The 15,512-nt window shown below is 38.9% G+C and overlaps 1 protein-coding gene across 1 annotated transcript in view; it reads right to left on the bottom strand.

Moving 5' to 3' along the window:
* The window catches only part of COPB1 (coat protein complex I subunit beta 1), a 44,219-nt gene that overhangs the window by 8,028 nt on the left and 20,679 nt on the right, over nucleotides 1-15,512 (bottom strand). The window contains exons 13-19 of the mRNA XM_028116857.2: nucleotides 15,352-15,512; nucleotides 14,164-14,284; nucleotides 8,575-8,802; nucleotides 8,233-8,412; nucleotides 6,081-6,225; nucleotides 4,310-4,429; nucleotides 770-915 (exon numbers count right to left, since the gene is read on the bottom strand). Coding sequence (XP_027972658.2) covers nucleotides 770-915; nucleotides 4,310-4,429; nucleotides 6,081-6,225; nucleotides 8,233-8,412; nucleotides 8,575-8,802; nucleotides 14,164-14,284; nucleotides 15,352-15,512 — 1,101 coding nt within the window. The remainder of the gene's footprint in view (nucleotides 1-769; nucleotides 916-4,309; nucleotides 4,430-6,080; nucleotides 6,226-8,232; nucleotides 8,413-8,574; nucleotides 8,803-14,163; nucleotides 14,285-15,351) is intronic.

The raw sequence follows: 15,512 nt of genomic DNA, 5'->3' as shown, positions 1-15,512 counted from the left end.
CATAATCCTTATAATGAGAAAGTTGCATATTTCTGATCTTAGGGTTGAGAAAACAGACTCATATATTCTATGGAACTTCCTTCCAAGTATTTAGTGGGGAAGGTGGGCAAAAAAAAGACAACTAAATGACATCTACAAAAGCCAACAAACTGCAAGTTGGTATCAGAACTTTCATACACAGATTACTTCATAAAAGATCAACACGCGGCATATAAAATATTTCTAATAAAAATCAAGGCCACTGACTTTGTAAAACCTCTTCTGGACACTGGATTCAACAGTAAATTATTATTCATACATCCAAGGAATGGAATATTATCCTTAATGTCTTGATCAATCAGACTAATCATACAACTGCTACGCTCATCAGTTTATAACAACTTACCAAACTACTAGCATAATTTCTGGTTAAGGCTAATTTGCAAGAATAGATATTGAGAGACTGCTTCTTATATCTGACACTTTTTAGTGGGACTACTTTTATCAGAGAATTCCTCAACACTAGGCAAAAAGGAAGATAAAAGGCGCCTGGGTGGCTCAGTCGTTAAGCATCTGCCTCTGGCTCAAGTCATGATCCCAGGATCCTGGGATCGAGCCCCACATTGGGCTCCCTGCTCAGTGGAGAGCCTGCTTCTCCCTCTCCACTCCCCCTGCTTGTGTTCCCTCTCTCACTGTGTCTTTCTCTGTCAAATAAATAAATAAAATCTTTAAAAAAAGAAAAAAAAAGGGAAGATAAGAAGGAGTTCAAGGAAATCTCCCAAGGACTAACTTTGTTTTCCCATTCGAATTCAGCCCACATCTGACGGAATTCAGCATCAGTGCATGTGGCAGGCTGGATATAGTCCATGATGTCGATGTGAATATCACTGAGGACCACACAATTTCTGTCACTTGCTGCTCCAGAGACATCATAAACTGCAATATACACACACAGAAAAGGTCCTGAATCACCAGAGGCAAATTTTAATTTAAAAAGTTTTCATATTTCCAAATAATAATTATGATATTAGCCAACTATTTATATAATGCTTTTTCTATCCTGGGCTCTATTTTAAATGCTTTACAAAGATTACCTGTTGAAATACTTCATTCCTATGTTATGGTATTATCATTCTCCATCTTATGGATGAGGAAACAGAAGTCACATAAGTTGCTCAAGGTCAGAACTAAGTGGTAGGGCCAGCATTTAAACTCATTCAGTATATACGTAGCAGGTAAGTAGTAGTGTTCCCTCAGAAGTGCTTAACTAATATTTCTGAATGAATATTGAGGAGCCACAGTACTTAATGATATAAGATCATTTACTTCTATGACTGCCTCATCCACACCAAAAAGTCATCTTCTGCCTGGAGCCTACCTTTCCTCCTCCTAGCCTCTTCTCTTGACATTCCCCTACTCTATCTACTTTCAGTGAAAACTGAGGTCACTGAGAATAAGTTTCTTTAATTTCTAGCCCCACATCTAAAAACAAATTTCTCGGGCGCCTGGGTGGCTCAGTTGTTAAGCGTCTGCCTTCGGCCCGTGTCATGATCCCAGGGTCCTGGGATCGAGCCCCGCATCGGGCTCCCTCCTCTGCAGGAAGCCTGCTTCTCCCTCTCCCTCTCCCGCTCCCCCTGCTTGTGTTCCCTCTCTCGCTGTGTCTCTGTCAAATAAATAAAATCTTTAAATAAATAAATAAATAAACAAACAAACAAATTTCTCTCTCTCTGAATCCACACTCACCTCCTTACCCTTCATATCAGGAAAGTGCTTTCTCTTCTCTTCCAGATCCGTATTTCCTGCCATCTGTGATCCCCGCTCTGGTTTAGGATGTCACTCCACCAATCATTACCTCCCTCACTCTTAGTTCCTTACCTTCGTATTCTCTACTGACTCTTCCCTTAGTCTATAAACATACTCACCTTAAAAAAAATTCTTCCTCATCCCGACTTCTCTTCAGTCTATTGCCCTCTCTCGTTCTTATCAAAACCACAGTTCTACACTCAGAACAGTCTATACTCACTGTCCTTATTTCTCCATCTCCAAGTCTTCAACTCACCACCACTACCCAAGATATACCACCAGCAATATTTAATTTCACTGATCACCAAATCCAAAGGACTCTTCTTTTAGACTTCCTGTTACTTGACCTTTTGCAACTCCAGATTCTTCTGGAAGATTTTTCCTTACTTCTTCTCTACCACATTTCAGGCACCTTTGTAGGATCCTCCTCATCTGACCAAGCTTTCAATATTGCTGTTCTCTTAGATTCAGTTTTCAAATCTCCTCTCTTCTCACTCTTTATGCCCTCTGAGTGATTTCTTCCATTCCTATGGTTTTCAAACAAGTATGTATCTCTAGTTTAGACCTCCTGTTCAAGTTCCACACTCTCATCAAACTGCCCTTGGACATCATTAGATACTTTATTCTCAACCTGCTCAAGATTTACCTTAGTATCTCTCTCAAATTTGTTCTCTCCTATATTCCGTTTTGGTGATTGCCATAAATATCAACCCAATAAAAAAATCTGAGGGTTACTCTAGCCCCTTCTTCTTCAATCAGTCCATGCCCTGGGCATTCTATCTCCTTAATATTGATAATATTCAGCCCTTCTCTCCAACCTAACCACTACTGCACTGGTTTGAGCTCCGCCATCTCTCACCTGTGTTACTACAACAGTCTACTAGTTGGCCTTCCTGCCCCTTCCAATCAGTCTTCTACAGTGATATCACAGAAATGTTTAATCATGGGCGCGCCTGGGTGGTTCAGTTGGTTAAGCATCTGACTCTTGATTTCAGCTCAGGTCATGATCTCAGGGCCCTGAAACTGAGCCCCACATTGGGCTCTGTGCTGAGCATGGAGCCTGCTTAAGATCTTCTCTCTCTCCCTCTAGCACCCCCCCGACCCCACTCATGTGCGCTCTCCCATTCTCTTAAAAAAAAAAGAAAGAAAGAAAGAAAGAAATGCTTAATTATGTAATTCACTGAGAGTTCCTTAATGGCTCTAATCCTTTACACCCAGGACTAAGTCTGAAATCCTTAGCATGACAAGTAAAATTGAGCTCCCCCTAACCTTCCTAACCTCATTTTTTTTTTAAACCACTACCTTCCAGCCCACTTTGAACTCCAAGTATATCAAACTACTTGCATTTGTTACAGCTGAATCCTTGCCTATCTGTAGAACACTTACTAATCTTTCAAAATGCCACAAAGCCCTTCCTAACCTTCCTTCCCCACTCCCCCACCACTTTAAGAAAAATGACCAAATTTCTACACAGACTCCCACTTTACCTAGCACAAGCTTCCTTTGTAGCACTTACTATTATGTATTACACATATCTACTCTACTTAAATGTCTTCCCTTACTCGACCACAAATTACCCAAGGAGAGATCTCTTGTCCTATGGTGGTAGTTCCATCCCTACCACAGAACTGCTTAAAAAAATGCTTATTGGGCGCCTGTGTGGCTCAGTTGGTTAAGCGACTGCCTTCGGCTCAGGTCATCATCCTGGAGTCCCGGGATCGAGTCCCGCATCAGGCTCCCTGCTCGGCGAGGAGCCTTGCTTCTCCTTCTAACCCTCCCCCCTCTCATGTACTCTCTCTCTCTCATTCTCACTCTCTCAAAATAAATAAATAAATCTTTAAAAAAAAAAGCTTATTGACCGACTGAATGCCTTTATATAAGTTAGTCCCTAGGTGGCCTGGGAACCAATGCCTATACAAACTTTTAGACTCGGTTCAAAAGTTATCCTTTGGGGAGCGCCTGGGTGGTTCAGTCGTTAAGCGTCTGCCTTCGGCTCAGGTCGTGATCCCAGGGTCCTGGGATCGAGCCCCGCATCGGGCTCCCTGCTCAGCGGAGAGCCTGCTTCTCCCTCTCCCACTCCCCCTGCTTGTGTTCCCTCTCTTGCTGTGTCTCTCTGTCAAATAAATAAATAAAATCTTTAAAAAAAAAAAAAAAGTTATCCTTTGGTAACATACCCTCCTCCTCTATACAGCCTTCTGTATGGTTAGCATTTTTCCTCTATGATCCCAAAGCACATAGTATATGAACTAGCACCTCTGACATTGTATTGTACTTATATATTTTACTTATCTATTTCCTCCTATTTCTTGGCAGTTTCTTGAGGACAGTCTATGGTTCATTTCTGTACATCCATGAATACAGTACAATGTTTAATATAATAGCAGGTGCCCCCATAAATGATGAATGAGTGAATGAATGAACAGATTCTGATTCATTCCTGTTCTCAAGAAATGTCATACAACTACTTATTACAGAAATTCTTTAATAAAAATATTCAAACATCACATGCTATAAAATAATTCCTTACCTATATTACCGAAAATTATTCCATTTTCTGTTGATGCTACTTTAACATTAGCTTTAATATTTGCAAAATCATGAGGAGCAAGAGTCAAAGGAGATGGTTTTTCTACAAGTTTCAGATCCCCTGAAAAAACATTTAGATATGGTTAAAATATACATTAAATCACATATATATCTCTCATCATAAATCTTATCTCCCGGGGCACCTGGCTGGCTCAGTTGGTTAAGCGACTGCCTTCGGCTCAGGTCATGACCCTAGAGTCCCAGGATCGAGTCCTGCATCGGACTCCCTGCTCAGCAGGGAGTCTGCTTCTCCCTCTGACCCTCCCCCGTCTCATGCTCTCTCTCTCTCTCTCTCAAAAAATAAATAAATAAATAAATCTTATCTCCCAAAAAATAAAATCTTAAAATGTATGCAGCTTAATAGCTTCTAACAAAATAAGGAACAAGAGAAGAGTTATGATTCAAATATTTTGAGGACAAAATAAAGAAATCATTTAACCCTTATTATTCACATCAATTTGCACATTTTCTTTGAAAAGGTTAACAGGTTCCTCAGAATAATTCTTTATTCAGTTTGTGGGTGTGTGTGTGTACACTCTGGGTTTACCATTTTATTTCAGTGATTAAGTAGAAAATTCTTAGAAAGCTTAAGTCTTAAACTATAGACTCCATTACAAAGAAAGATAAAATAATCCATGGAAAGACTTACACATTCTTAGAAACATAGTTCTTTATACAGGCATCAAGCTATGCTGAGGAAGACAGGGCAGACTTTTCCCTTGATATCTTAAAGTCCTTTAACTATTGCTTAAGCCACATGGAACTTCCTAGAGGCACTGTTTCTTTCTTTCTTTCTTTCTTTCTTTTTTTTAAGATTTTACTGGGACTCCTGGGTGGCTCAGTTGGTTAAGCATCTGCCTTCACCTCAGGTCATAATCCCAGGGTCCTGGAATCGAGTCCCACATCAGGCTCTGTGCTTGGCAGGGAGTCTGCTTCACCCTCTCCCTCCGACCCTCTCCCCGATTGTGCTGTCAAATAAATCAAATCTTAAAAAAAAGATTTTATTTATTTATTTGAGAGAGAGTGCAAGAAAGAGTGCATGAGCAGGGGGGAGGGGCAGAGAGAGAAGCAGACTCCACACTGAGCAGGGAGCCCGATGTGGGGCTCAATCCCAGGACCCTGGAATCATGACCTGAGCCGAAGGCAGCCGCTTAACTGACTGAGCCACCAGACACGCTGGCACTGCACTGTTTCTATATACAATTTATATTTTCCAACTTCAAAACCACTGTAAAAGTGGTCAGAGAGAGTATGATTCATGAGTTTTTATTAAGAAGAAAAACACATCTAAAGTTACTAATTGTAATAATAATACATTACGTTGGGCACATGTGGTAGGTATCAGCTATAGACTCAGAAAATACCTAGTTCTGTTCTAAGGCAATTAAAAATTTAACTAAGTGAGCCATGTGGTAAATCTGTAACTTAAACAACTCTTATTTATAGCTAGAAAAACTGACATTTGCTAGGTTGAGCTTCCTGAATAAACCCATCTGGATGTACCAAGAGCATAAACCTAAGAAAGTCAAGTATCACAGAGGTTCAGAAAATTGGAGCTGAAGGAGACTAAATATTAAATGTAAAACTAAACCTTGATTAAAAATTCTTATACTAAAAAGATTTCTTATACAAAACTTGTACATATCCCTTAATAATCTGTCATAAAGACTTACTATGTAACAAAATCTATCCTTTATGGTAAATTTCCTTACCCAGAGTAGCTAACTCTAATGTGCAGTTCTGCAAAGTATCACTGGTTTGGTTTACAACAAGTACATCCAGGACAATATCATACTGGTTGACATGAACATAAGCTTCTGCATATACAGGATCTGAGAAACCTGTCAACTGGGTGACCTGTCAAACAAAAATAAAGAGAAATTCAAGTGACTAAGACAATTTAACCAAACATATCCTAGCCAAATGACTAAGTCTGTTAGGTAATTAACAGATGTGCTTAGACAAGTCATTTTGAAATTGATACAATAAAATTGTTGTGTAATACAGAGATGGTAATTAAAAATGGCACATTAGAAATAACAGGTACTAGAGTTTATAGCTCAGTAGGAGAAAGATGTTAAATATGTTGAGCAAATACATTAAACATGATCTCAATTTAAGAACTGAATAGATTTGGATACATTTGCAGTTAAATCCTTCAGTATCTCAACTCACTAGCTGCTTTCCAAAACTTGGGAACTAAATAAAATCCAAATCTCGTGGTAGTCCCTGCTACCTAAATTCAGGAACTAAATAGATTATATAGCAAGAAATGCTTGCAATTCCACAAAGTTAAATTTTATATGCTCCCCCCCACACACACCAAATTAAAAAAAAAAAACAAAAAAAAACCCCAGAGTACAGCACTTTAAACTTAATATTGTCACCAAAACTACAGGCAACAAAAGAAAAAAAAATAGATAACACTGGATTATATCAAAATGAGAAACTTTTGTGCATCAAAGGACACTATTAACAGAGTGAAAAGGCAACCTACAGAATGGGAGAAAATATTTGCCAATCATACATCTGATAAGGGACTTGTGATCCAGCAATTTCACCTCTGGGTATAACTGAAAAGAAATGAAATTAATGCCTCAAAGAGATATTTGTGGTCCATGTTTATAACCGCATTATTCACAATAGCCAAAAGGTGGAAGCAACCCAAATGTCTATCAACAGATAAACAGATAAACAATAAGTAGTATATACTCATAATGGAATATCACTCAGGAAATTCTGACACATGCTACAGTATGGATGAACTTTGAAGACACTATATTAAGTGAAATAAGCCAGTCACAAAAGGGCAAATACTGTATGATTCTGCTAATATAAGGTACCTGGAGCCAGCGAATTCATGGTGATAGAAAGCAGACTGGTGGTTGCCAGGGACTGAGGGGAAGGGAGTGTGGAGCGTTATTGTTCAATGGGCAGAGAGTCTTAGCCTTACAAGATGAAAAACGTTCTGGGGATGGATGGCTGATGGTGACGGTTGCACAATGATGGGAATATACTTGGTGCCACTGAACTGTACAAGTAAGGATAGTTAAGAGGATAAATTTGATATTATGTAAATTTTACCACAATTTTTAAAATAAATTTTTATTATAAATTTATTATTATAAATTTAAAAATGTGTAACTGTAATACTTTCAATGTCAATTCCCAAATTTAAGGGAGAGAAAGTGTTTTAGTAGTTCCAATTCTGCTACTAACCTTATCTTGGACCAATCTGAGACTGTTTACTCATCTAATAGAAGGGACTAAACTAGATCACTAATTTGTAAATTTATGTATTTTAAGAGTAGGAAAACCTTCCTAATAAAATCCTACATGGAAGTCAAACACTAAGAATATAAGAATTGCCCTGTTTAAAGTAACAAGGGGCAGGAGAAACAGGGCAGGGTGTCAGAGTAGAGGCCAGAGCCCTGCCCTTTAAAAGTTTAGGCACTTGGGTCGCTCAGTCAGTTAAGTGTCCAACTCTTTTTTTTTTTTTTTAAGATTTTATTTATTTGACAGAAAGAGAGAGAGCACAAGTAGGCAGAGTAGCAGGCAGAGGGAGAGGGAGAAGCAGGCTTCCCACTGAGCAGGGAGCCCAACGCCGCGCTCGATTCCAGGACCCTGGGATCATGACCTGAGCCAAAGGCAGATGCTTAACCGACTGAGCCACCCAGGTGCCCCAGCAACTGAGTTTTAATTCATTTTTCATGAACCTATCAATCACAGTGACTTGACAAAAACTGATGCTGTATAACAAGTTTGTTTTTCTTTTAAAAAACAGTGGGACCAGCCACTTCCTGATTACTATTTTCTTAAGTGGCCCATATAAATAATTCACCAGTGTATCTGACATTTTGTTACCTTGTTAAGTTTAGATGCTAGGGGATCTGCTGCCTCTTTCCTCTGTGTGTTGCCCATTGCTGCCAGCAAGCTCAGCTGAAACTGATCTTCCTTGCAGTTCATTTCATTCTTTGCAGTTAGTTGCATAAAGGAAATGGGGTCATCAGGCTGTACTGTCACATTCCTCTTTTCAGATTCTTTCTGTGTTGAGAAAACAATACACACATCTCTCTTTAATATGGAAAGAAAGACAGCTTTCTGTAGGCCTATAACAGGGAACAGCCCTCACATAGGACTGGAAAACCAACAACATTTTTTAAAAACCCACAAAGCACTTTTAGAACTCACTCAGATATACCTTACCTTCTGGGATAATTTCTCCTCTTCAAGTTTAGCAGACAACATGTGAGAAAGGGACTGTCTGCATTCCTTATTGAAAATGTCATTCATTAAAGGTGAACATTCAGACAAGACCTTGAGGCACAGGGAAATTCGATCTACATCATCATCTGTAATTGGCTTCTTAGGAAGAGAGGATTTTCCCAAATGAAGGATAGTGGCCATGAGCAACATAGCTTCAGCAACAAAAGACTAGAAAAGTAGAGAAATGGATTGTTTACTGTCACGGTTCTCCCATTCAGTAATGTCACTTTATTATAACTCACGATCCAAGAAATAAACCTAATTTTCACTTCACCCGAATAAGAATTCAAACGCTTTAGATTTTTATCTCCATATATTTGATGCACCCTTTTCATTCCTATCTTTTTAACTGCCACCCTCTAATACTTTCATTAACCTTCAACTGAAAGATAGCAACAGCTTTTTAACTGTTTTCCCTTACTCTAACCCCTCCACATGCCAATGCTATCTTTTTTTAAAATTCCAACTACAGGGGCACCTCGGTGGCTTTGTCATAAGCGGCTGCCTTCGGCTCAGGTCATGGTCCCAGGGTCCTGGGATCGAGTCCCGCATCGGGCTCCCTGCTCCGCAGGAAGCCTGCTTCTTCCTCTGCCTGCCATTCCCCCTGCTTGTGCTCTCTCTCTCCCTCTCTCTGTCAAATAAATAAATAAAATAAAAAATAAAAAAATAAAAAAAAACTTGAACTACAGAAACTGTTAAAAGAATAGATACACTTTACCAGCTGCTTACATTATGCTGTATTTGCTTTCTTAGTCTACCTGTACATGTACACTTTTTTGGCTAAACATATGAAAGTAAGGTTCTTCACCCCATAAGTACTTTAGCATAAATCTCTTAAGAATCAGGACAGTTGGGCGCCTGGGTGGCTCAGTTGGTTAAGCGACTGCCTTCGGCTCAGGTCATGATCCTGGAGTCCCAGGATCAAGTCCCACATCGGGCTCCCTGCTCAGCAGGGAGTCTGCTTCTCTCTCTGACCCTCTTCCCTCTTGTGCTATCTCTCATTCTCTCTCTCTCAAATAAATAAATAAAATCTTTAAAAAAAAAAAAGAATCAGGACAGTTTCCTATAGAACCACAATACCATTATCTCACCTAAGAAAGAGAATAATTCCCAAAAAGTTTACACTGAAATTCAAATAAATTTTCCTAATGTCACTAAGTGTTTTTATGTTTTTTTCATTTTAGATTTTATTTATTTATTTTGACAGAGACACAGTGAGAGAGGGAACACAAGCAGGGGGAGTGGAGAGGGAGAAGCAGGCTCCCGTTGCTCAATCCCAGGACCCCGGGATCATGACCTGAGCCGAAGGCAGACACCTAACGACTGAGCCACCCAGGCGCCCCGTGTTTTTATGTTTTTTTAATACAAGATCAGCTTCATGCATTTTATTTGGCTGTTATTCTCTTTAGTCCCTTTTAACCTCGACCAGTCCCCCTGATTTTTTGTATTGTTTTCCACCACAATGACTTTTTTAAAAAAGGCTAGGCCAGTTGTTTTGTAGAATGTCCTTCACTTTTGGTTAGAATACCAGACAGGTGATGTTTTATATCTCTTACTATATTGTATTAGGAGACACATAATGTCAGGTTGCCCCATTATTGGTGGCACAAAGTGTGATCACCTGCTGCTGCTATCTTAATCCTTATTGTGCACCAATCATTTCACTCGACACACAAGTACCTTCAGTGACTTCCTACAGCCTTCATGTTGAAGTCCATACTACCTGGCCTGCTATTCAAGGTTTCCACAAGTGACTCCAACTTGCTTTTTTAGTGTTGTGTACAATTATCCTAACACATGCTCTATACCCTTGCCAACCCGTCTTTGGCTAAGTGCTGATCTGCACACATGCAGGAAAAAGATTCCCACAGGCCTGGGAATGAACCTGCAGAAGAATGAGTGTAATAATCCTGAGTCTGGATACAGTCTCCAGAAGAAGAAGAAAGGGGAAGGGACAGGAAAAAAATAGCTACAGAAATCGTGGCCAAAAAGTTCCCAAATTTAATGAAAACTATAAACCTGCATAAGAAGCTCAACGAACCACAAACAAAGGAAACGTGAGGAAAACCACACCAAGGCAAACCCTAATCAAATTACTGAAACCTATGATAGGGAGAAAATCTAAAACCAGCCAGAGGACACAGGACACATTCCACACAGAGACATAAGAATGACAGAAGGCTTCTCATCAGAAAGCCAGAAGATATTGAAGCTACCTCTTTAGAGTAAACTGCAAGACAGAAAACAATGGAGTAACCTCTTTACAGAACTAAAAGAAAAAAACTGTCAATTTTGAATTCTATATCCACAAAGTATCTTTCAAAAATGAAGGAAAAATAGTCTTCTTCAGACAAACAAAAACCAAGAAAATTAGTTGCCAACAGACCTCATTGTAAGAAAAGTTAAGGCAAGGGGTGCCTGGGTGGCTCCGTCGGTTAAGCAGCTGCCTTTGGCTTAGGTCATGCATGATCCCGGGGTCCTGGGATCGAGCCCCCACATCGGGCTCCCTGCTCACCAGGGAGCCTGCTTCTCCCTCTGCCTCTGCCCCTCCCCACCCCCAACTCGTGCTCTTGCTCACTCTTGCTCTCAAATAAATAATTTTTTTTTAAATCTTTTTTTTAAGATTTTTTATTTATTTATTTGAGAGAGAGAGAATGAGAGATAGAGAGCTCGAGAGGGAAGAGGGTCAGAGGGAGAAGCAGACTCCCCGCTGAGCAGGGAGCCCGATGTGGGACTCGATCCCGGGACTCCAGGATCATGACCTGAGCCGAAGGCAGTCGCTCAACCAACTGAGCCACCCAGGCGCCCTCAAATAAATAATTTTTAAAAAGTCTCTTATTAAAAAAAAAATTTAAAGCAAATTCTTTACCCAAAAGGTATATAAAACCAGGGAAACTCTAGAAAAGGTATAAGTGAAGGAGAGTCAGGGAGGTGATAAACAACCCAACTTCTTCCTGCCTTGTACTACATGTAGCAAACTTCATGAACCCGTTACTAGAAAACTGGTTCTCTTAAACAGGTATCAGCAAATACTCAAATGGTCTCCCAGTTTGGAGAACTGAGCAGCTATTCCATGCAAGGAAATCAAACTGGACTCAGAGATAAAAAAATTTGGAGACTTTTAAAAAGCAAAGAATTTATTTATTTAAAGAATAGATAATTACACTGTGACAAAAACCTAAATAAAGTGTAACAGAAGGAGTTACAAAGTAAATTATTGCCCATAAATCAAAATAAATTGATAAAAAAGAGATAATACAGGGGTGCCTGGGTGGCTCAGTCGGTGAAGTGTCTGCCTTTGGCTCGGGTCATGATCCCAGGGTTCTGGGATTAGGCCCCATGTCAGGCTCTCTGCTCAGCAGGGGGCCTGCTTCTCCCTCTCCCTCTCTCTCTGTCAAATAAATAAATAGGGGCACCTGGGTGGAGCAGTCGTTAAGTGTCCGCCTTTGGCTCAGGTCATGATCCCAGGGTCCTGAGATCTAGCCCCACATCGGGCTCTCTGCTTGGCGGGAAGCCTGCTTCTCCCTCTCCCACTCGCCCTGCTCGTGTTCCCTCTCTTGCTGTCTCTGTCAATAAATAATAAAATCTTTAAAAAATAAATAAATAAATAATCTTAAAAAAAGGGGAGAGAGAGAGAGCGAATACACCTTATAATTTACTTGGCCCTCTAAATCTCACTTATGGCTCTTTTCATGATAGAATAAAAAAAAAAAATCCTTTGAAATTCCAAAGCTAAAATAAAAATGTCTAATTATATGGGAGCTTAAGTAAATGAAGGAATCTAATGGACTATTTCATAGCTATTAAATATTAGGACTAGGAAGGGCTTAGAGAAACATGGGACTGTTACAATGTGAAGTGAAACTGCAGTGCTGTAAAACACAGAATGAGCAATATTGGGGGGAAGAAAGTGTTTCACAGAGAAAAGCCATATTAAACTCTTTCTGGAGGAAGGAAGGATTTTTGTTATCATATTTGGGTAATGTAATTCTAGCTTTTGATGTTTCTATCTCCACTACAATATTAGTAAGATTTGTACTTCAGTCTTCTAACCATGAGTGATTTTTTTCTCATTAGTTTTTACCTCACTCCTTATTTTAACAATATTAAAAATGAACAAAAATAAAACAAACACGTTCACAATTCTACCACAGAAAGATTTGTTTGAAATGAAGGCAAAGATTTTTTCAGACAAATGAAAGCTGAGAGAATTCATCATGAACAGACATGAATTATAAGAATGATTAAGTTCTTTAGGCAGAAAGAAAATATCACATGGAAATCTGAATTTACACAAAGGAATGAAAAGCACCATAAGTGGTAAATATGTGGGTAAATATGACTTTTTCCTCATTTAAAAAAAAAATCTTTAAAAGAATATTAACTATTTACAGCAGATGAATGTATAAACAAAAACATCACATTATACAGGCTTAAAAAGGAAAGAAATTCTGATACATGCTACTATATGGATGAACTTTGAAGACATTATGCTAAGCAAAATAAACCAGTTGCAAAGGACAAATTTAGATGATTCTACTTATATGAGGTATGTAGAATAGGCAAATTTATAGAGGCAGAAAGCAGAATGGTTGTTGCCAGGGACTGGGGGGATGGGGAGGAGACTGATGGGAGGGTTACTGTTTACTGGATACAGTTCAATTAGAGATGATGATGAAGTTCTGAAGATGGATGATGGTAATGGCTGCACAACAATATAAATGTACTTAATGTCAACGAATGGCACATTTAAAAATGGTTAAAATGGTAAAGTTTACATTATATATATTTAACCATAAAGAAAAAAAATACCAAAAAAGTCACCCAGAAAGGTACTTGCACTTTGTCCTGTTCCCAACTCTCGACTTCTTACAACTAATTATGCCCCCCCTCATACCCAAGCCCAGCCAAATACTAGATAAATAAGAAATGTTAAAAATAAATAAATAAAAAATAAAATAAATAATGCATATAGATGTATATAAACACACAAATAATTCTTAACTATTTAAAGCAAAAATAACAGCAATGCATGTCAGGGTTGGTAACATGACACACAGAAATAAAATGCAGGACAACAGCACAAAAGGTTGGGGGGAATGGAAATGGAGTGTAAATGACTATAAAGTTGGAATGGGCCAGAAGCTATGATGAAGGCATAAACTGCAGAAATGAGAACACACTGAAGAGACATTTCTGGGATAAAACAGACAATGACTGACTGGATGAAAATGCTTGAGAGAGAGGTCTTTCTTTCTCTGGGCCTTGACTGGTCCTAGCAAGCAAATGACTGACTTCATAAGCCCTTACATCTCTTCCACTGGACTAATCACAAGGTCACATTATTGTATTACTTTGTCAATTTTACAATAACATTGTATTACTATGTCCATTTCCCCCATTACCATAAGCTCTTCAATGACATGAACTTCAGCATTCACTTTTAGGTCCTTCACTGTCCAATGCATATGGAAGGCACTCAACATTTGCTGGGTAAATGAACGATAAATGAACGATAAATGAACTTACATTTTGCTTTTTCTTCTCCTGAACCAAAGCTACGTAGCGCAAGGCAATCTTGGTCAGAGTTGTGGCAAGGGAGGCAGCAACAAAGAAATCTCCATCCAGAAGGAAGGCTCTCAGGGGAGGTCTGCAAAGCAATCAAGGAAAATGAAACCCAACCATTTCTTAAGCAGCATGCAGCTTTTGCATAAATTATTCAAATAAGCCTATTTAACACTCTCACTGCCACCCTTCAGTAAAGAGGATCTCAATTAGCTCCCTCTTTAGCTTTTAGAATAGAAACAGGAAAATATACACGGTTTTACAACTTATCTTCAAAAGAGCTAGAGCCAAGTGAATATGGAAAGAGAAAATGATTCCAAGTGTATGTACTAGAGCCAATGAGCTATTCAAATTCAAACTTATCTATTTATTGTGTCCCTACAGGTAAGTTACAAACCTTTCTAAGCCTCAAATTCCTCTTCTGTAAAATGAGAATAATAAACTGTATCTCAATGAGTTGTTAAGACTACAAGAGTCAAACTACTTAGTACAATGCCTAGCATATAGTAACAACCATTAAAATTTTAGGCATTATTTTTATCATGTTCATTATAAAATTGGAGAGCAAAATAAGGCATAAAATATTAAAATTTTAGTCCAGCAACTAGAAGTGGAAAATCTTCAAAATATGTTTCCCAAGCACTAATAGAGGCAACAAAATTCAGTTACCTCCACTCAGCATTTTCTTTAAATCTTTTTTTAGGATTTTATTTATTTATTTGAGACAGAGAGAGAGCGTACAAATGTGGAGAGAGGCAGAGGGAGAGAGAGAGGGAGAGGCAGACTCCCCGCTGACTGGAGAACCCAATGTGGGGCTCGATCCCAGGACCCTAAGATCATGACCTGAGCCAAAGTCAGATGCTTGACTGACTGAGCCACTCAGGTACCCCTCCACTTAGCATTTTCCATGTGAGTAAAAATAATTTTAAACAGAACAGTTATTTCAATGAAAACAGTTTTAAGGAGCAGAGGATTAGAACCACCAACACAATTCCTAAGAGAAATTAAACATCCTCCTTTCAAGTATCTTAAATGGCAAAGATTTCCATTTTGGTCAAAAAAAGCAAATAAGAGGAAAAAATCGTTTGTTCTATACTCAGTAGTAATTTAAAAAGTATAGATGGTAGGGCATACATAGGTGCTGTAGATTACCTTTCTTCCTCTTTCTTCATGGGTCGAGAACTGCTTAGGGCACTCTGAGTTGCGTAGGTGCCCATCTCAGTTACCAACTTCTGAACCAGCCCCACAGTTATTTCCTCTTCAGGTTTTAATTCTCCAGCTTCTTTCTTTATTTCTGACTCCACAATTGGGAT

The sequence above is a fragment of the Eumetopias jubatus genome, unplaced genomic scaffold, assembly GCF_037043125.1.
Source record: "Eumetopias jubatus isolate StellerSeaLion01/CBP00866 unplaced genomic scaffold, mEumJub1_p1.0 scaffold_13, whole genome shotgun sequence".
NCBI lineage: Eukaryota > Metazoa > Chordata > Mammalia > Carnivora > Otariidae > Eumetopias > Eumetopias jubatus.
Note: the sequence above shows the minus strand (reverse complement) of the source record. Positions and strands in the feature narration are given on the sequence as shown.